This window comes from Calliopsis andreniformis, chromosome 9 (assembly GCF_051401765.1).
Source record: "Calliopsis andreniformis isolate RMS-2024a chromosome 9, iyCalAndr_principal, whole genome shotgun sequence".
In the NCBI taxonomy this organism is placed as follows: Eukaryota; Metazoa; Arthropoda; class Insecta; order Hymenoptera; family Andrenidae; genus Calliopsis; species Calliopsis andreniformis.
Window position 1 is genome coordinate 7,183,179 of NC_135070.1, and position 22,676 is coordinate 7,205,854.

General features: G+C 38.2%; 3 protein-coding genes and 1 long non-coding RNA gene across 6 annotated transcripts; 2 read left to right on the top strand and 2 right to left on the bottom strand.

Annotated features, from left to right (window-relative positions):
- Positions 1 to 555: 555 nt before the first annotated feature.
- On the bottom strand, positions 556 to 3,806 carry LOC143183331 (uncharacterized). The gene is made up of 2 exons (XM_076384854.1): positions 914 to 3,806; positions 556 to 752 (listed from the first exon to the last, which is right to left on the bottom strand). The coding sequence occupies exon 1, from the start codon at positions 3,804 to 3,806 to the stop codon at positions 942 to 944; it is 2,865 nt and encodes a 954-aa protein (XP_076240969.1). The 3' UTR covers positions 556 to 752; positions 914 to 941.
- Positions 3,807 to 4,391: 585 nt separating this feature from the next.
- Positions 4,392 to 5,957, top strand: LOC143183732 (uncharacterized). Its single transcript, XM_076385421.1, has 3 exons — positions 4,392 to 4,485; positions 4,694 to 4,884; positions 5,288 to 5,957. Exons 1-3 carry the CDS (start codon positions 4,392 to 4,394, stop codon positions 5,954 to 5,956), a joined length of 954 nt encoding a protein of 317 aa, XP_076241536.1. The 3' UTR covers position 5,957.
- Positions 5,958 to 6,730: 773 nt separating this feature from the next.
- Positions 6,731 to 10,538, top strand: Mlc1 (Myosin light chain alkali). Of its 2 annotated transcripts, XM_076385423.1 has the most exons (6): positions 6,731 to 6,862; positions 7,182 to 7,209; positions 8,184 to 8,492; positions 8,868 to 8,954; positions 9,346 to 9,413; positions 10,223 to 10,538. In XM_076385423.1, exons 1-5 carry the CDS (start codon positions 6,860 to 6,862, stop codon positions 9,375 to 9,377), a joined length of 459 nt encoding a protein of 152 aa, XP_076241538.1. In that variant the 5' UTR covers positions 6,731 to 6,859; the 3' UTR covers positions 9,378 to 9,413; positions 10,223 to 10,538. The 2 variants fall into 2 exon arrangements, with proteins under 2 accessions (XP_076241538.1, XP_076241537.1); XM_076385422.1 differs by lacking the exon at positions 9,346 to 9,413.
- A 1,942-nt stretch (positions 10,539 to 12,480) lies between these two features.
- LOC143183735 (uncharacterized) lies at positions 12,481 to 13,532 on the bottom strand. Of its 2 annotated transcripts, none has more exons than XR_013002655.1 (3): positions 13,401 to 13,532; positions 13,186 to 13,300; positions 12,481 to 12,935 (listed from the first exon to the last, which is right to left on the bottom strand). It is a non-coding gene; the product is annotated as an uncharacterized LOC143183735 (long non-coding RNA). The 2 variants fall into 2 exon arrangements; XR_013002656.1 differs by having other exon boundaries at positions 13,117 to 13,300.
- Positions 13,533 to 22,676: the final 9,144 nt, after the last annotated feature.

Here is a 22,676-nt window from a genome sequence, read left to right on the forward strand (position 1 = left end):
AGTAACTGAAAGACACGGCGGACGTAACGCTGTTGGAAAGGATGGGAATGCGCGCGCTACTCTCGGAAAATCCAATGCGCCGGTCGTTCCATCGATCAGCCCAGGAATCTGCTCGCTGGACCACCCCTACTGTGCCAGGAGCGACGCACCCTTACCGCGATAGGTACGTCCCTACCAACCCACTTAACCACCTAGGCGCTGCTTGTTTCGACAAAATACTTCAAACCGCAATCAATCGACGGCCACTGTTACCTGATTACACCCTGGCCCTAGGTATTGGAAGTAATTAGTAGCAAAAAGTGCAGCTTGGAAAATGCTTGGCCTCGATATGACTGAACCTTTTGGCAGAGAGGAGACTAATAATTGAGGAATGTTATGTTAGGGAAATGTAAAATATTTCAAAGTTTGCAAATGCGGAAAGGTTTTGTTGAGAAGAATAGAGTGACCTAGTTGTGGAAAGTAGAACAGTAATAAGGGGAACAGAATAATTTTCTGTTTGGGGGTAAGATCCAGCTTTGGGGCTGCTTTAAGATGTAATCCATTTTATTTTATATCTCTTGATGCATTGTATTAATATTACTGGAATCGTAATACGTGAGAGATTTGAATTGAAGGATTGTGACCTTATTGTAATGATCAGAGGTGAAATTTACAACACAGTAAACCCATGATATCAAAAAGGAAATACATGTAATATGCTGAATATCTTGCTAAAAGAACTCTTTTGCTTGCTAAAGTACTCTTTTGCTCTCCTAGAAAAAAATAAAAATTGTCAACTCTCATTTTTGTCATAAGCCCCTCAATTATTAATAATTAATATCATGCTCAGTGAAATTTCAAGTTTACCCAAGTTATAGAAGAAATATACCATACCCCAAATCACGTTAAAATAGGAGAAACCAAAGTTACTCACAGACAAAGTAGAAAATACTGAAAACTGTCTAGTCAGCTTGGTCGAAGCCCCCTTCAATGCCACAGACGTCATCATTCTGATCTTCAATAACTTCGTTGGCTCTCTTAAGGGTGTCAAGCTGTCCTTTCTCATCAGAGGCCAGCTTCCTGTTCAGAAACCTCTCGACGTCCCCAAGCGCCATGTCCATCTCGAACACGATCTCAGCGTTGCACGTTCCTTCCTCGTTCTTCGCCTCTTTGCAGGGAACGGAGCTGATTTCTATACACACTTCCGTGATGCCATCGCCCCTGCTGGCTACTCTAGTCGCTTCATTCTTAATTCCTTTGCAAATATCGCGCCAGATGTGTTTCTGATTGGGATGAAGATCCTCGATGAATTTTTGAAAGCTCTCCCAATCCATTTCCTTCGTGTCTTCGAGGAGTTTTCGATAGAGCAACAAGATACTTGGCACTTTGTTGAGGCTGTTTTCATCGCTGTCTATGGCTCTAAATGACGACTTATTATAGGTAATTCGTCGAGTAACATTTTTAAAAGGATCGTCTACTAACTTAGATCCTGACAAATTAGGAAAGTTAGCTTTCGACTCACTCGCATCAGACTTCGTGGATTTCGTAGATTTAATAGACTTCAGAGATTTGAAGAATTGTTTACTGAAGAATCTTTTAGCTGTTAAATTGTCGATCTTCTTTTGAGAGTTTATTACATTCATCGCTTTATTTGATAACTCTCGACTAGTCTGATGCTTCGATTCTTCTAAAACTTCCGCTGTACTCTGATTTTTTATTTCATCATTAGACAATGTTGAATGCCTCATTTCATATATATCGTCAATTGGTACATCACATTGCCTATAAATCGAGGATTCCGAACAATACACGCATTTTTCGTCAGTCGCGGGAGTCTGATGCTGAACACTCAGCTTGCCTACAAGAGGCTTCAGAGTAACTGATCTTTCACAGGCCTTGTTACAAGCGTCATCGTCATTGTGTGAACTCTTTATCCATTCTCGTATCATGTTTTCCGCAGACGAGGAACTGAAGGTTGTGGTGTCGCTTCGATCAAATTGCACTCTTGAATCGAAAGCCTTGGTGCAGTTTTCGAGTGAATCTTCTTCCATTAAACAGGTCACGCTATTAGATTCCTTTTTGTTTTTACCCAGTTCTATGTATTTCCAAAATTCTGTGTAATCGTGGCAATCCCCAAGAGGCATTCTTCCATCTTTTTTATTGCCATTTATATCTATGTATCTCAGTTCATCGAACATTCTAGATGCTAAGTCTAATTGCGGATTGCCGTCTCGACTGGCGTGTAATACGAAGCCATGTTTATTGTTAGAATATCTAGATTGTACGCGGGTCCTTTTATCAAATTGCGAAACGAATTCTTTTTTCTTCGCGTCTACCGATTTAAGGCGGCTGGGTGCCAAACATGTCATTGCAATTATCGGCGCAACATTGTTCGACGTATAGAGAGACTGGCTTTGCTTATTTCTGATGTCTTGTCTGGTATTTGAGAGTGCATAGATATCTTCTTTAGAATCGTCTAGCTGTAATTTTGACTTTGTATATACAATATCTTTTACGACTTTTTCAGTGGTCTCATTATAGGTTTCCTGACTCCTATTTGGTCTGTCTCGCGATGCATCGTTACTTAATTCGGCTGCGCCTTTGCAAGTCTCTCTCAGAGATTTTAAAAAGGATGCAAAATTAGCGGGATTTTTAGTTTCAGCCAAAATCTCAAAATTAGAATTAATATTCCTTTGTCGTGTTGATTCATTCCTATTCGTAATTTCCTCAGTTCTTGCTCTTCCAATTTTTCCTGCCTTAGATGGTGATAATTTTATCATCTGCAAATCGCTGACGTAGTTTTGTAACTTCACAGGAAATGATTTTACGTCGTCGTGAATTTTATTCTCATTTTTCTCTGAAGATTTTTCCTCCGTTGCAACTTGCATCGTGCAGTGTTCCTTAGGCCTCTCATTTTCGCGCTCAGCTATCATAGACTCAATTCTACGAGAAGTATTTCCAAATGCTTTATCTTCTCGTTTGAAATTAGAATTCACTTCACTCGAACCACAATCCTTCTTACCATTCCTGCACCGTCTACTAGTCAATGAATTATTATTGCTTTTCTGCACACGTTTCGCTGCTTGTTTCTTATTCATTCTATCCATCTCTCTGTTCATTTTGGAGCTATGATCGCTGAGATTGCTCGAAAATATCTGCGTGTTCAAAAAGTAAGAAGTTCTGGGCAACGATCTTTGAGGCTCAATGGGAACACTTTGAGGATTTGAACAGCTAATCACGCCACAGTGTTTGCATATTGTGATAGAGGAATCGTGTGCTAGGATCTGCTCCAATTGTTTCTCGCTGTAGCGTCCTATTATCGATTGTATCTTGGTTAAAGTATCGCGAACCCGAATCGTGGATAGCAGAGAATCTTCTGAAGACGATAGCTCGAGTGACTCAAAAATTTTGCATAATGCACGCAGTTCAATTAAAGGGCTTCGATCTCTATCTTTGCATACCTGATTAAGAGGGTCGTTTGGATAATTGAAACACTTTCCCTCCGCCTTTTTAAGCACCTCGTTGATCGATCTTTCCATGTTAGAATTGCACGCGTAGTACCTCAAAAGTAAATCAATGTCTAATGGTGGACTCGAGCTTCCGAACGAATCCCCTTTTTGCTTGGAAGATGGGAAACACTTAAGACACGATTCCAAGTTTCTGGAATTTTTATTAGCCCCTTGGAAATTATTCTGTGCGCGAGAATTGGTCATCGTCGGACTGTCGCATTCACTAATTGTACTCAAAGTTTTTGTGGAACGTGCAACATCAGAAGTTGGAAAATTCATGAGAGGATCAATGATTGTTACCTCGATGTCTTCCTCCATTCTTAGTAGTTGACTTTATTCTGAGTTTCTTAATGCTTTAACATGTTCGCTGTAAATGGGTTATATTATTAGTTAAAATTTTAAACATTCATTGGAAATATTTGGTAACTTGTCGATTAACCTGTTTAGGTTTGGTGATATTGCATTGACAATTTGACTGTCATCGTGTTGCTATTATGGAACATTGTACGTAGGTTGACTACACTTGAGTAGTTAATATTAAGTTTCAAATACGGATATTGAACATTTCATTAGTATTATATTTTCTGTAATATGTGACACTTTGTAAATGAAGGTTTGAGGAACCACCTTCGATTATATTTAACACAAGGATTAAGGTTATATTAAAAAGATTGTTTAGAAGTCTGTTTAACTTGGGATCAGCACTATATCTGACTCATGGTTGAATTTCATTTCGATTTAGTTGCAAAAAGAGGTAACTGGGAAGGCAGTATAATTTAAACATATTAATAGACAAGTATTTTAAAAATGTCAGGTATTGGGATATTTAATTTATTGTGCACGCATAAAATATGACAATCGACTTCTGCATACTGACAGCTGCGATTTCAGTTTCTTATCGAGATGAGAATGCCTCAAATAATGGTTGAGGCATTTGCAAAGGGCTTGATTGACAAAATAATGGTGGAAGCTTTCAATGTTATGGACACCAATAGTGGTAAATTCTTATTCTGTTATATAAACAGCATTTAGTCAAATTTTACTTCCTCTAACAGTTATTCAACAAACTAATTTCGAAATTGTCAACACATATATTATATTATTTTAATAACATTTTTGTCTCTATAAATGTGTATTTAACGAACGTGTAATCGACAAAAATTAGGAATGAAAGTATTAGTAGTAACAAGACTGATCATTATCAGAAAAATTGCAAATGCTGGAAAATCGCGGTGAGTCAGCTGACATTCAATCCCAACCAACGATAATGCATAATCGTTCATACATCGAGCCAGATGAAATGGAACTTATTGAGAAAATGGTACATGAATTACGTAACTTGCAAATTGGAGACTCAACTTCTGTTCCATCGCCTCTATCAAACCTAGAAACTCAAGTAAGATTGACAAAATATCAAATTGCTATGTATAAATCTCAAATACATAGACATGCTAAATTCATATAATAAAAATGGCAAAGATGCCACATAATATGAATTTAACTCGTTGACTGTCACTTAGCCAGAGTTTTTGATAAATATTGCACCATAGTTGGTTTTAATTACTTATTTTATGAACTTAATAATACACATATACTTTCTTTGTTTTAAATAAAAAATGAAATAAAAATAAAATAATAAAATAATAAAAAATAAAATAGTTACTCATAATAAGACATTATTATGAGAACGACAGCTCTCAAATGGCAAACATGACAGACAAAGCATCAACAATATAATTAGAGAAAATATTATGTCTCTTCATTAATTCAACTTCCAACTACCAAATATGTTAAAACAGGTAAAACAAGCCGTATCTAATATCGGCAGTGTTTCAATCGCAGACCCGACAAAATCTCCAGGATTGCACATCCCTCAGGGTCAAGGCGACGTGCACCAAATATTGCACGATGCAGTTATCGAGACTCCGATCGAAGTGACGTGTTCTCGTAAGGAGAAGGAGGCTAACGATTCGAACGAGGCGACCAAAATATCCATCAGCCTGTTGCACCGACTCATAGAAGAACTGGAAACGAAAGCTGAGGAGTCCATCTCCGAGAAAGAAGACAAGTCCACTTTCATTGGCAAAGAGAGGATCGCTGCTTGGGAAGAGACAGAGGAGCAATTCATAAGAACCATCGAAAGCGTCGATGATCCTGACCAAAATCTCGCCGACACGTACGACACCGCCTCTAGGAATAAAATCTACGATCTGACGACCAAGGAATCATCATCAGTCGTTCACTCAACGCCTTCCGCCAAGAACGTCAGCTTAGAAGAAATAGCGATCGAAGATATCACGCCGTTGCCCTATTCCACGCAAGACGAGGTCTCTGTGCTAGAGATCTCTTCCGAGAGAGACGCGAAGAGATCCTGCAACGAGTCGAAGTTGGAAAGCCAGAAGAAGAAAACTGTGTTGGGTAGAATGCGGAAACTGTTGCGCACCGTGTTTGGCCGTCGAAAGAACTGACGCAATATTGGCCAGCAGTTTTGGTGTTTCCTCGTGTTACAGAGCGATTGTAGCATATCGATGTCCAAAAGACCTACTTTTTAAAAAGAGAAATGCCTTGCTTATCTGCAACGAGCTAATAAAAATAACCCCTCCGCTTAGTCATCAGCCAGCGCATAGCTCGCGTATGCTACATTTTCACGAACCTATATGCGAGGCATGAAATAAACCCCACGTGTTCCTGGGGACACTGTGGCGGTGCAGTTGTAGCCTAAAAATTCTTTATAATATAGTGACTTTTTTGATAAGCGTCTAGTTTCTTTAGGGGATGGTTAAGATATGATAAAAAGCAAATAAGATGGGCTCCTGTGCCCTCATTTGGCACCTCGAAGTACCAGGAAACGAAGTAGAACTCTTTTCAATTTGATACTATAACGTTCCTCTGCCATGTATTCGATACTAGATAAGATATAAGGCGATGACTGATATTTTTTCTCAATTTTTGCACATTGAACAGCAAGAACCAACCGCTCCCACTGTAGGTGTGCAAATGGGGTGATATCAGAGGAGCGACTGGTATACTGACATCGAAGGCCGCCTCAGGTATATTTTTGTTTGGCGCGTACATCCCGCGTCGCAGACCTGGCAGCCCTGACATACGAACGCTTCCGTCGAAAACCATTTATCGTAGTAGGAAGCACAGCTTAACCCGCGATTGCCTCTCGAACTGTTTTTGGACCGCGGCGTTGCCGATATCCTCTTCGTCTGTACCGAGCTTTCAGGCTGGACCTCCTTGTAATTTTCGTGTGTCTTGACCGTCGCGCCATCTACAGAAATAAAATGAATAAATTTGGTAACACCCGGTAGCACTTCTGGTTCACGCTCCGTTCGGTTAACATCCCAAGACACACTAAATAGGCTACAATGGTGAGTCCTCAGCTTCTTCGCCGACACCTTAACACGTTCAAATCACGTACAATTTATTTTATTTGTTGATCTTTTTTTGGTGGATTTATGGTACGATTAAGAAATGTTCAAAATTATTTTCAATTGAAAGCATTACAAAATTTTGCCTTGAGTAGTAATGGTTTAGTAGTTTCTGTGGGGAACCCATTGCTTCCTCGTTGAGAACTTGAATTATTCTGCAATTGTAGTTGAAATACAGTTGCACAATTGCATTTTGATTACCGTGTAATTGCATAAAGTTGGTTTTTATATATTTAACGATCATTTGTTTGCTTTGCAGGCAGACCTCAGTGCTAAGGACGTCGAAAGTGAGTAAAGAACGTGAAATATATTTGATTAGTGTGTTCGTGATCGAACTCGCGAGATTGAGAGGTGTCAGAAAAATCAGAAACGAGAACACTCAAGGAACGAGTTACAAATTATCGGTTTTAAATTGCATTATAAGACAACGAGTGGATTCTGTGGATAGTGTTACGTATTCCAGTAATGCGTGGCTCTATTCAGGCGGAAGTGACCAAAAAAATCTTCCTAAGGATTTAAATGGAGGGAATAACATAAAAATAAGACGAGAATGTGTATCTGTCGTGTCTTTAAAATAATCGAGCATACAATCGTCATTTCCAACGCACAGTACTGTTTTTTATGTCGATATAAAAAATATTGAAAATTTTCAAAAAATTCTAAATTTTGTATTCGATAACAATAGTAAATTGTCTTCTAAACGCCATTCGCGTATTTGTTCGCTCTGAAAATCTCTATTTGTATGAAACACAATATTCGTGTCACGTGGCAGTAGTGTTACGTAATCGGCGGCAACCGGTGAAGCAAAGAGATGTAATCACCTCGAATGGGGCGCACTATTTCAAAAATAGTTAGTGCTCTGTTCTTATATGGCTCGGCGGGAGTAATCTGACCCACTACTTCCACCATCAAGTTCTTGAATCGGTTGCTGGGTGGGAGCCGCTGCGACTTAAAATAGAACAATATTTTTGAACCAGGTACGCGCGGATAGCCACGCTTTAACTGACATCAACCCAAATTTCACACATTGCATATTTCACATTTCAAACCACCGAGGAATTCGTCTTATTTTCACAGAGACCAAATGAAAAATGATCAATAATTCGTAGATCAGAGGACTTCATTTCTGAGCATCGGAGGATCTCAAGATACTACTTTAGATATTTCTGAAATAAATAATAAACAAGCCTGAAAATAATAAATTAATGTATGTGGAAAGCTAAAGATTGCTTCATTTTTTTTTCTTTTTTTCGTTAAATAGAGGCAGAATTCGCCTTCTCCATTTACGATGCTGATGGCAGCAATGTCATCGATGCCGTCGACCTTGGTAATGTACTTCGAGCCCTCAATCTGAATCCCACAAACGCCACCATAGAAAAATTGGGCGGCACGAAGAAGAAGGGCGAGAAGATGATGAAACTCGACGAGTTCTTGCCGATTTACAGTCAGTGCAAAAAGGACAAGGAACAGGGATGCTATGAGGACTTCCTCGAGTGTTTGAAGCTGTACGACAAACAGGAAAACGGAATGATGTTGGCCGCTGAACTTTCTCACACACTGCTCTCCCTTGGTACATTAATCCATATCGATTGCTATTATTCATTAAAATCAACAACCTTCTTACCTTTTTTAATTAAAAACGTGGACTTTTTTAACTTTCATGGTTCACAAAACAAACTGTTGTGTCCATTTCTTCAGTTATAAATATTTGTTCACGTTTCAAAGCACAACAAGAAATTTTAATACTTCTTGGAAGAGAAAGCAATTATTGCCTCCAATATTTAAAAGCAAATTATTGCCTCTAATTTTAGAAAAAAATATTAATATTACTTACGAATTGATAACAACGATGCAATTTAATTTTTAAAAAATTTTTTACGATTCCTGTGATTCGAACGATGTATCGACGTATAATTTTTCTTGAATGAATTTTTTATCCCAATAGGTGAGCGCCTCAGCGACGCGGAAGTAGATGTCGTGTTGAAAGAATGCATGGACCCAGAAGACGACGACGGCTTCATCCCCTATGCCCGTAAGTATCGATCCATTTCTACGAACGCAGTGCAATGCATCTCGCGAAGTAGGCAAAGAGAGAAAGAGTGTTAGGCAAGCTGCGCCAGGCACATTAATGTAGCACCGCTAGTTCAAAAGAAACCGATAAAAAGCCCTAGGAAATGCATTTTATTCACGTTGATTCTATCAGTAGATATGGTTGAATTATCCAGTAGACTATCTAAAACGAAAGTTCCTTTCTCCCGTTTTTTCCTAGTGTATATTATTAAACAGTAGTAGCGTAGATCCCTAGAAAATTTTTATACAGCTGCCCCATGTGTCCAGCCGTGTCACGGGAAAGGATAAACGTATTTGGATCCTCCTCACCTATCCTTGATATTTCACATTTCCACGTGTTTTGTGTTCTACAGCATTCTTGAAGAAGATGATGGTGTTATTGTAAACAAATCGGGTCTGAGTGTCACAAAAGTCGTCCTCCGTAAGTACTCCCTGTAGTATGTACCTCCACAACTCTTTTGTCTTCCTTTCTTCTGCCACTGTGTTGTCCCCCCTTCTGTATGTATTAACACGATTTTCTTTGTCTTTTATCGTTATGCAAATCTCACAATTTATAGGGTGCAACGACTGAATATGGCAGGGATGCTGCAATCGATAACCCGCTTTTTTACGCAACACATGTACGAAGGCTTAAAGCATTCAAATACGAGGTCCGTGATGCGAGAGTGTATGAGACATACTGAAATTTTTATCGATTCGAAAGTTCTTAGTAGCTTCCTATGCATCGTCGACGTCAGAACACGCCTGTTAATTAATTATTAAATGCAAAATACTTTGGAATAAAAAGAATATCATATTTTGAAAATATTTCATTTTTCGCGTCACGGATTTCAATTCTAAGATAAAACACCGTTTCAGTGATAAATTTAACTCTAATGACATTAACACTATCAATGGTACTATACTGTTTCGTGTTCCGTCTTCGCAATGTCTGTCCCTCTGTGACTTCTCAAGCTTTCGAGACTTTTCGAGTCTGCAACAACGGTACGACATGCAATATAATTTCACACGACACGATGATATTGCAAGTGAAACTTTCTTAATGCTTACTATTGTACATACGATTATTGATTACAATGTCGATGTGGTGCAATGTACCATTGGCACCGTGGTTCGTCGAACCCGCGATTCAGGACAGCTGTAAATATTTCTGGACGATGCTTTACTGTCATTCGGCTTGTGCCGTTTTCAAACAAAATGGAACGTTAATATCGATCATTTTGTTTTTAGCGTTCCTTCAAAGACTGTGCGACAGAGCGGCGGCCGAATGAAGTGACAACACTTCCGCCCTAATGTCGGCTTTCATCCGTCGGCAAACTCCACGTCAACGAGGGACAACTCTGTTCGTTGTATTTATCGTATCATTCATCTCCTGCTAAAAAATCATCGAGCACACGACGTGTGCCACACATTTCATATCGACGCATAAAACAGTGAAACACACATTCTGAACCAATGTCGTCATCGCCGAGTCCTTCGACGGGAAATTGTTAAAAAAAGCGAAGAAAAGGAAGTAAATAAATGGAAGATCGTTGCGCATACTAAATTTGTTTCTTGCGAATGTAATGTCGATAGTAGAACCGGTCAGAGGACGCACGGATATCACCGTTGTTTGATTCGGTTTCATGTACCGTTGTAACACAGGATATATTTTTAACGCGAACGATGCACATTGTCGTATGAATATCTTAATATATATATGTATTACCATTGTACAGAACCGGATTAAAAGATCAATGTTATTTTAAATTTCTAGTTCTTATTTAGTCATCCTGTTTTGTTTAGTGGGATTTTAGGGATAATATAATTGAAAACTAGAAACGTGAAATCAATAGGTATATGGAGCATATTTAGGCATATACAATTGTGGAGGATTCAAATAATCACTCGAAAATAGAAATTTTTATTTAGTTACCACCGTGTCTTCTTTAGTAGGATTTTAGGAATAACGTAATTGAAAACTGAAAACGTGAAATCCATAAGTATGTGGAGACGTACATATATAATTATGGAGGATTCAAATAATCACTCAAAAATATGTAGAAATCTGAAGATTGAAAATTGATTTATTTCAATAGGAGTTCAATTGATTATCCATAATTAAATTTGTATTTCAAATGGACTGTTTCCTCGCTAGAAGTTCAATTTTTCCCTTAACCTACAGTCACCAACCGTATCAATTCATTCTGCTTACTCAGTGTGATTGAGTCTTCGCCGACATGTAGTCAGCAGATCTATCGCCATGGTTCACGAAACTACTGCCAATAAATTGCGAAGGTTTTTCACGTGGAAATAGTTTCAAACGCGATCTCAGTCGACTACGCTTTAATTCTACATGATCTGATTCTAAATTTGCAGTAGAGTGATGACGTCTGTAGATCGTCAACCTCATCGCAGGGTTGGCCTGTCTTGCTTACTCTTAATGCGCTGCCAATTTAGTGTATTGTTCACCTAGTCAAGCTCCAGACAGACGAAACAATTCTTGGAATTCTAATATAATTCCTTCTCACACAATTAAAGCTCAAGGGGGTTGCGATTGATGACCTTAAAGCGAGGGGTTATTGCATCTGTAAAATATTTTAAGAATGTACCATGTGGTGGTAAGTACTATATAACAATAACAGTATGAAATGTGAAGGATTTCCTCAAGGAATTTTTACAATATTTCTCATGCCTTCCTTTTGTTTAATAGACAAATTAAAATAATTGGTAAAGTTAAGAATTCTTGAAACATTTATTTAATTTAATTATTATAGTTTATAATTGTGTAATTAAGTGATAAAAGAAAATGGTCCAGAAAATAATTCCCCAATAGCTAATTAGTTCGAACTCCTGTAAAAGAGCAACGCTCTGCGCTTTGAAGTCATAATTAATCCTAACTCCAACTTGTGATATATAATGTTACTCTTAATGCATAATGAGTATAAATACAAACACTACAGATATATAGATACTACTTGAATGAAATTACCTAATAGAAAGGGTCGAAAATTCGTGAATTAAATTAATAACTGCACATCATATAAATCTACATAATTCGCACTTCCTCTGGTCCCTGTTACACTTCCTTCCACGTGACAGTGAAGCATCCCATATTTTTATGCAATATTCTTACAGTACATTAATAATTCATTTTTTTTTATATTTTCTGTATACTTATTTTAAATGCAGTAAAATATTAAGGTAATGTTATTTAAAGATTCGTTGAACATTTAATGTTTTAGATTTTAGACACTATCAGCCGAGATACTAATTCATTAATATTCTTCTTAACTTCAATACATGTAATTCAAAAATTAATGGAATTACACTGATTAGACTTCGATTAAATTAAAAATTGAGGTATCCTCTTGATGACAAATTTTTAATTTTCAATGAATTACTACTAAATCATGGTTCGAATTTTAATCGAGGTCTTACTGCACTCTTATTATCAGTACATCGAACAACCAATACTCTGATGAATAGAAATTATGGATAATCGAAGTCCTACTCTACTTGTAAGTACTCGATCCACTTTTACCTAGCGTAATATGCATTTCAAATTAGAAATTGAAATGATAGCATTATTGAATTATGTATTTTAAATAAGAATCAATTCAACCAGAAGAAAAATAAATTTATTTACATAAAAAAAGGCCCCACCATCATTCAATTCTCAAACAATACAATGTTACTATCTATAATAATCAAATATAGTGGGATCACAATTATTACATTTACAAAGGAGATTACATATAATAGTACACAAAAAATTTTCAATTTTTCAATTTATAATTTCTACAAATTATTCATAGGCTTTATTTGTCCCTGCTAGGTACACAAGTTGAATTAAATGGCATAAATACTGTGACCTCGTTAAACCAAACACGTTCACAATTTTGACGATCATCCATGCCTCTTAAAAAACTGCCCCTATATTTACATTTCCTGTACATTAACCCTAAAAAGAGAAAATAACTTTTAATGACATTTTCATTTATCCTCCCAGAAAATTCCATCTTTAAAAACTGTGGAAAGTTAAAAACATCTTATTAATCATACAAATCCCAAGTAACCCTCAAAACACCAAACCCATTAAAAATAAATGGGTAAATTGAAGAGCAGTACAAATTCAAACTTACTAAATATTTAATACTTTATTTAAAGCTTTTCATTCAGATGGCAATGCCACACTGAAAACAAAAATTTACCCAACTCAAGACACATTAGTAACTCCTTCACCCTATTGCAATTAAACTGCAACTCGGATTTTTATTTTCCTTAAAATCCCCTGCCTCAAACATTTAACTGGATTCCCCAGCTCACCTGAAAAATAACAAAAAAGTACTTACCCTAACTCTAGCTCTGAAATCCTACCACCCCTGAAAAAATCAAAAGCCCATTTATCACGTCCCCCATATCTCACCCATCGATCTGAGTTCAATGCTCAGTTCCTCACGAATTGATCACGGACATCAAGATTCCCTCCGCGGAAGGGTGAATGCTGCCGCGGGGTGCGGCGTCGAATCAGATCCGCTCCGCCGCGACGCCGAGTACCCGACTATTCGCCGAGTAGCTCGCTATATGCTGTACGAGCCTAGAGCCGCTCGTAAACGCTCGGCGTTCGCCGATTGCGAGGCGTGGGGCGTTCGGGCGATCCCGGAGTGCCGGGGGTCGAGTCAGTTGGTTCAAACGCGTCGCGAGTGTCGCGCGCCGAGTCTCAGTTTGATCGTATCGCCGCGACGCACGGTCCACGCTCCTCAGCCCGAGCCCGCGACCCGTTTCGATCGGTTCCCGCCGCGACGCCGCTTCGATTCCGCCGCGGGTGCAGTTGAAGGCGCGTGCGACGCGACGCTCGGTGCGTGTTGGCCTGCCGTCGCGACGGGAAGCGAGGACCCCTCGCCTTGACGAGACCGACGCGCGGAGTGCCGTCGACCGAGGAAGAGGATGACGGACGTGCAGGTGAATCCGAGCAAGGACGACGCCGGCAGCAGATTGCAGCAGGCCGACGACGTCACGCAGCGAACAGGTTGGCGTTTATTACGCGTCTGGCTAAACGGGCACTGCGTGACGCGGGAGCTCGCCTGCCTCGATACAGGCTCGCGAGATGGGATCACTTGGGAGAGTAGAGGCTAGAGTGTGCAGGATCTGTTGCTACGGGGTGAGTCTCTTGCTTGGGGAGTTGGAGACTGAAGACAGTGCCGCCATGGAAAGGGTCTTGCTAAGGCGGAAGTATTGTTTGTGTATCTGTAGTTTAGAGGCATACTAGAGGCATAGTTATTCATTTATTAATAGAGTATTCGAAGAAGTTTATAGTATTAAATTTCCTTCGTTTACAGTGTAACTTAACTATTTCTATTATTCTAATAAAATGAAGAGAAAGCAGTGAGATTCTTTGGGAAACTTAATTTTGAAGAAAAGTGGACTTGAGTTATTTTGGCTCTGAGGTACAAATATAGTAGTTATATAGGATTGAGCGATTTTTTATTCTTGAGTTACAATGGAGTTTTAATCTAACATTCTCGCGGTGGTACTGTCTCTGAGTCTTCCAGCTAGAGGATCACCCTGTATGTTCCGAGTTCTGGCAAATATAGGAGGAATTGGAGTCAACATCACTGAGAACTTGACTGTGCCTTGCTAAAAGAAATGACCAGGAGTAAAACAAGAATCGTTTGAAGGAAACACGAGTGTCCCAGCGAGCTTGTATCGAGGCAACGCAGTATTGCGGAGTATTTCTGTCGAGAATCGCGTTGCCAGGGCGAAGCGCATCAACGGAACACGCGTCTCGCCATCTTGGCGATGCACGCGCCTCGTAGATTTGCGTTATTTTCTGGGATCGTGGGACTCGATGCACCGTTCTTTTCTCATGTTTTATTAGTAGATAATTTGTATTATTTAATTATCCTGGATAAGGTAGATCAGGCTTAGCTTCACGTTTCGTTTAAGGAAGTGTGCTAGCTTTCTCGACGCGAACATGGCACAGAGGGTGTGTTTATGGATTATTCAGCAGTGGTTGTAGGATGGATTTGGTCCTGTCGTAAGATAAGTCGGCGAGTTGGTTTTACGAGTCAGCTGACCGTCCCTAGCTGCTGCACAAATTTTATTGCGCCACGATACGGCTTATCAATAATTTATCGCACACGTAACGCGCTGAGAGTGTTTTCTGCATTTGTTTTTCTTCGCTGGGAAGTGGCGACGCAGGCTGAGGAGTATTAGTGATAAATTGCTGGGATTGATGTGGAAGTTCAACGTGGATTACGTTGAGGTGTCTTGAATGATAGATGTTTGGCCTTTGATAAAGTGTGTGCTGGGGAATTGCGATAACGTTGGATACGAACCGTGTTGTTAGGCGCTTATGAAACAATTTTACGCAATTTTTATCGGAATGAGACTAATTATCGTTATTACCAGCGATGCCTGCAATAACAATGGGATGGACAATTAAGAGGTAATCCAACGTAACAAGATGTTTACGTTGGAGGCTGTGCAATGACCTCGGGGGTATTAGACTTAAAATGATGAGAAAACCTGGCACACTGTGCTGAGCCGTAGGACTGGAAAGCCTTTCAAACGTTGATTAACTTGATGCAGTGCGCCGTCAGGCATCCATGCATAATTAATTTCTCATCTTACGTCGTTCCTTGTTCACTGGGATCGAGATAACTGTGATTAACTACTGTTATTCATTGTTCCAAGCTTTGCGTAAAATTGTTACAGTTTCGTCGGGTTCAGGAAAGGATTCTAACTCGACTGGATTGGTTTCATTCATTGGAAGTACCTTCCCTTGCATGTAGCGAGTACTTTCTAAATAAAATTCAATGCCTAATTAAAGTTATGAATATTATCCTAGATTATGATTACGCGCAAAAATCTCGACATTTTTCTCTATTTTGTCATGAGCAATTTTTGATTCTCAAATTTTCAAATTATTCACGTACTCAAATTCTGGAACTTGTTTAATTTGAAAATTGTCAGTCTTTTTACTTGTTTCAATTTTAGAAAGAATACATATACCATAATGAATCATGTGACATGTTCAATTATTCAGTTTTTGAGTTCTCTAATTTTTTAAAATTGATTTCTTATTGAAATTTAAGCATTACCTCATTTCATTTTTGAAATTTTGTATCGATGGTAATGGTATATCTAGAGAGTTTATGTATGCATGCATTATGAGTTTATGTAAAAGTCATGGTCAAACGTTGAGAACGTCGTTTCAAAGAAACCTTAATAGGTTGCAAAATACGTGCCAGCTACGGAAATGTTTCGTTACCATTTGGCAGTTGGCGTGCTAGTTGGCAAATCTTGTCACGAGACGTTACCGTAAACGAAACCGTTTACCAATTACCTTATTAGCTAAATGTGCAAAACGAATCGGTCGAAAACGAGCTGTATCGTTTGCCAATTAAGAAGTCGACAAACGTCAAAGAGTTAACAATATTTGTGGACTTGTAATTGCAAAAGTGTCTCTAGGTTAACGTCCAGTAATGAACACGAAAGCTTAATCGAATGATTTACTACACTGCTCCAATTTTGGAAACTCCAGTCTGCTTCTTTCTATTATATCTGAACAGTGGAACTATAATTTTAGCCGAGATATTAACATAATAATATTTCACAGCTATTTATTGTCATAATTTTATTTACACAGAATAATGAAATATAATTAGAAATATAGAATTACAGAATTTCTTGAACTATAAATACAGAATTAAAAAGAAATGTAAAATGAAAATTCAGTTGATGTAGGTGAAATCAATGGATTGTAAAAGCATTATAAAATCAATATTTCGCAAGCAAGGAAACGTTAAAATAAAACGATAACATCAGCCAAGAAAAATCGATGTTCTTTTTTAAATAAAAAGAAGTAGGTACTCTTGCAATCGAGGCTATTTCACATGCATCTACTTGCTGTTCAGAGGAGGAGGAACGTACTTTCCAGTCATGAGAAAACAGAGAACACTTTTAAGTATTCATGGTACGAGTCAGTGGGAACTCGTATGTACAGTATAGTTGCACTCGTTTTCCTTCGACGGATCTTGACAGGCGGTCACACTTAAACGAATGGTTTGCTAAAATTAATACCGCAACTATACATGGGTGCCTACCGTTACGTGAATGCTTATCGTTACACGAGTAAGGGGCCAAGGTTCTCCTCGTTACCCATGTTCCGCTTTAAGCCCTGTCGTACCTTGTGATTATTAGAACGATTTGCATCGTGCTCTCATACACGTCGAATGTTTATGCAACTACGGTGTGCCCGACAGCGATGGGTAGCTCAGTTTTGAATAACGCATCACAGATATCTCATATCAGATACATTGAGGAAATAATACCTGCAGACTGGAGAGAAATTTTTTTCTGAGGACAGAAATTCGCGTAAGGGGATGCAAATTGGAAAACAAGATCACGCACGCTAGTTAGTTAATTACATCAGGTACTAACTGTGCGAGTGATACATTTGTCCTAGATCGTTTATTCGTAACCAGCTGTCTGACAACTATTTTTCTATGTACGACTCTTAGCGATCTAACTACGAGCAAACGAGTAGGTTCACACTTTATTAATCTCGACTAACCAGTTGTTAAATAATACTGAAATGTCATACATGCAAAGAGCTTCAATTTCATGCGGAGATTTTGATATCTAGTTTATAATAAGCAGCGAATCGAGTGGAGGTAAAGCAGTGTCATTTGATATTGTGGTATTTGAAAAATGGGTGGCATCGGTTTCAAATGAAAATATAAAATTAGTTTGAAATCACTCTTATTTTCTACAAAAATGTTACCAAAAAATAGTTTGAAATTCATTTGTTACAATTTTATCACACAAAATTGATCCCCCACAAAAAGGAAATTAATAAAGCTTTCCTTAACAATCAAAGTTCTCAACTTAAGGATATTTTCAGACACAGAGCTCCACTTTTCAAAACTCCTGACCTTTACTGTCTTTCAATTCTAATCAATAAATTAGCTATAAATAAAAAGACCTATAGAGCCCAATCACTAGTTAATTTTCTATTCAAAGTTCGTTTCACCAGTTCTAACACGATTCAGCGAGTTATCAGGCGCATCGAGACAGCGACGAAAATATTGGACTAACTGGTGCATTCTCGCTTGGAATATTGACCAAACTCGGGGTAAAGCGACGTAACCATCCCGAGGCTCGTGAATTCCATCGCATCGGCACGTGATTAAACGTAGTTTGTTAATAAACCTATGGTTGAAACGTATTGGAAGTCAATGAACAATCGAGGAGGGTAGGGGTCACCGACCGACAAAGTTCTTCGAGTCTGTCGCCGGCGAACACGCGGAAAAATAGGAGGAACCCTCGACCCCGTCTGGTTCAAGACGCACCTACACAGCATCCGTGATTATCTATCCACTTCCAGAGCTTTGGAGGGGCTTCCTTCCTATGAAGGGTCGTACGAAGTGACGGCACACGGAGACGAACTTCAATGAGTCGCGCTCTAATGATTCGTTTACAATACCGAACTTGTGGGTTGCTTTATTGCAACTTTCTTGGGAGCTAACAAATGTTAAACTGTGGTCGGTCGTCTATTGTTACTATTTGTTGAGGGGATGTAGATGATTATATGCATAGTGGAAGTTGACTGTAGGCTCGTTTTTCAACCCGTATGTCTGCTCATGGTTCGCTCGTGGTACATGTTTGCTTTTTAGTGCACAAAGTAGCTTGTGAAAATTATAATTAGGCAGGTTTTTGTTATTTATTCTTTCTTGAAAAATGTTGGTTCATTAGGCTTTTGGACGAAAATAGATTAAACTGTAATTTTTGAAATTTGAAGATTTCTGCGAATATTCAGCTTTTTACACCATGCACTTGCACTGTTATTTACTGACTGGAATAATTAGGAAAATGAGTAGAGAATGGGTGAAATACTTTGAAAATTGTAAAACGTGAAAAATATTGTAAAATTTGAAGATGGAAAAATTTGAAAATTGGAATATCTACTTAATAATTTGAATATCCGACAATCTAAACGTCTGAGAATCTAAAAATGTGAAAATACGAAATCTAAAGGATTTGAAAACTTAAATCCTTGGAGATGTGAAGATTTATAAATTTGAAAGTCTAAAATCTTAAAGCTAGCTTCCTTGACGCTAATTCAATCATTTATAAATCAGAAACACTTGACAATTTAAAACTGTACACACTGTAAATTCCCAAAATTTCAAACCCAGAAAATTGAAAACCGCGATAAAGAACCAACACATAATGATTAGGTGAAAGTCGTATCCTATTAACAGCGTGGAAATCCTGCCTACTATCAGACAACCATTCCCAACCACAGTTTACACCGATTACCATCGAAAAATGGTAACACATCGAAGAAAGCGCATAATCATCCCACGCGAGTCGTATCCTGAATGAACCGATCGCACAGTAGCGCACGATTTTGGTCAGCAGCGTGTTGCTTTCGCGCAAGCAACTCGTAACACCTGTCCCTAAGTCAATCACGCAACAGACGCGAGTCCTACGTGGCTGGTGCAACGCGCTTAATCTACATAACTCGCGCGATACGATCGGGGACACGGTTTCCCTTAAACGAAACCATCCGAGTCGCGTTTGGTATCAATTTGTCGCGTTCGCGCCAGATTTGGACTGGCGCCCCTTCACCGATTCGTTCCGCTTTCCATCGCCGTCTGAAACGCGTCCCCAGGACGACCAAATCCGCGGCTGGGCGAGCCGCGGTCCAAGATACGTGCGTACGCTCGTCTGACATGTCGTTTGTACCTGTGCAACGACCGCATACCGATAACGCCCCGATCCTAACATACTGACGATTACGTCAGCTTTAAAATCGTATCGCGCCGCGGAATCGGCGTCATTGCGCCACGTGACAGACCGGTCGCGAATGAACAGTCGTTGGATGCTCGATTAATGATATCTGATAAAAGAAACTCGAATAGGAATTCCTGGGGAAGGCTGGGCAATTTGTTTGGTTATTTGTGGGGCAAGACGTGGAAATAGAGGAATTATCTGGGAACGGTCCTATATAGCACAGGGACGTCTTAAAAATGTGTTATAGACATTCAGTGAAGTACTAAAAATGTCCAACAGACGTCTCTGAGATGTCTGATGTTACAAATCGGTTTGTCTTTAGGGCAGAAGACGTTCAGATAAAAAATGGACGTCTTTGAAACGTACAAAAAGGTAAGGTTTTAAGGCGTCCATGTAGTGTGTCTTGAAGACGTCCATTTAGGGTGTCTTTAAAACGTTTATCTAGTGTGTCTTTAAGACATTCATTATCCTAATTATGTCGTAAGACGTTCAGACATAAAATGGACATAAAATGGATATAAAATAGACGTCTTCGAGACGTCGTATACTATCTAGCGTTCCATTTACTGCGAAAATGATGGTTATTAAAGTTTCTTTTTTTTAAGATTTGAGATTTAGAGAAGAAGAATTGAAAATCTAACTTGCAATGTAATAAAGATTGGAAACATTTAGTTTAAGTATCAGATTATACAAGGTGTTGACAAAAGTGTTCAAGACTTTAAGAGCTCATAGTACTTACCAAGAGGAGTAAACTTAACTTAAAGTCTTGAATCCTTTTTTTTAACACACTATATTTAATTGTAAAAAAAGGGAAGGCGTAAAGAATTCAATTCTAAGAGCTTTTTAAAGGCAAGAGTTGAAGAATTGCTGAAATTGATTAAAATATTCTTTCAGAAAGGAAGAAAATTTATTCAAAACAAAATTGAAGTCTGTATCTGTATTTACGATCATTTAATTCTGGTTAAGCAATTACAAATGAATGTCAATGAAAACGTCTAGGATTGGTCCTACACACCTATTTTTCCTGCGAGGGATTAATTAAATTGATGATGTATTTGTAGTTAACTGAGCAGAAACAAATTAGCCTGCACTGGTGATTACAGTAATGACCCAAGAATAATTTTTTTGAAATCAGACGAAACAAAACCTTACTCTTTGTTCTCTCTCAGCATGCATCTGACAAAGACTACGTCTAAAAATTAGGGTAAGCGGTGCTAGACTTCGAGACTTCTTGAAATGATGCTCACAATAACGTCGCATATGATAATCGATGATGTCATAGCCTGAGAATGATGAGGAGTAATTAAGAGGGATGCTGCGATTGTCCGCATTTTCCGAACGCTGCTTGAACACAATTGTATCTTTATATCTATGTTTGAAACTATCCACTTGAAGAAGCAATTTCATTATTAATTCTTGCAACAAGATCTGCAAAAAGGTGTTACATAATTGCAAGGTCGGAGTATGGTAGCACACTTTTACAGTCTTTTAATAATTTGCAACAAAATTATTACGATACCTCGTAAAAGATTTCTGTACATTGTATGATCGTTTCTACAATCACTGACACTGCTCTATAATTAAACGAGCGACTGCACGCGTAATTAATAAAACTTGCGGATATATTCAGCGTGCGGAGGTAATTAACATTCCTCTTGTGAACGGTAAATACATGCGTGACTGCTTCAGTGTACAATGTGAACTTGTTATTCAGTGTTTTTAACAAAAAAAAGTAATTTTTTCAATGGAAAAAGTTGTATGTCATGAACGAACTTTATTAGAGCTGATTTTTTAAGTGGGCTATCTAGGTGACACTTCTTTTACAATGCACAAACGTTTAATTTTAAACTGATACTTTTAAATAAACCTGTTTCCATGTTTCTTCCCACTTAAATAATTTTCACATATATTTAGAAGGTTTTTCGACTATACTTACATGAATATTTGCAAATACTCTTTTCAAACGAGAAGAAAATCGTATTGTATGAAACGAACGTTAATGCTTACCGTGTTTCACGTAAACCAGCAAGGGACTGCTTGTATTCGCACAAAGACTGAGCAAAGGGGGTGAGGAGTCGCGATGAAAGGAGAGGGAGAAGCAAAAGAGAGGGTGTGCACGAGTGCCAAGCAAGAGAATCGATAGTAAAACGGCGCGACGTCGTACAGCATCCATGCACCAGGATAACAGTGTTTGCCTTAAATGTTTTAAATTATCTATTATTATGTAACATACTTTACTACCTTTTATTACGTCACTATTTATTTTTAGCCACATTATTGCAACTATTGCAATTATTTTTAAATACAATATATAAAGATATAAGTAGTAATCAAATTCGTAAACACTGTCACACTAAATGTATAAAGCCCGTGTAATTTAAATAGTAAAAAATTTCTAATACATGCAAAGAATTATGTTTCCATTTTCACTACAAATAAGCAATATAACAAAAATTAAAAATCTTTCAGCTATACGTACCTAATTTCTTTTAATTTAAAAAGAAAGTAAATGTTGAAATATTATAGAAGAGCTAAAAAAATACTAGTGGAATATACTGAATTTAGGAAATATTGAACCACTAGGAAGGGTTAAATGAAAGTAAGAGCGAATAATAAGCAATAGCTAACGAAGGGCACAGCTGCAGACGCGAACAATAGAGAGGGGTATGCACAAATTTGCATACGACACCGAAGTCTAAGAGCACCGTTAATAAGCAAGAGAATACATAAATGTTGAAAACCTCTGAAGTATTAACAGATTGTTGCAGAAAATTGTCAGTTTAACTAATGAAAAGGATGGCCTCATAGATCTATTTTAAATGAAATTAATTTAAATGAAATTCAGAAATCGGTATTACAAAATTACTATAAAAAATTTATATTCACGAGAGACACTAAT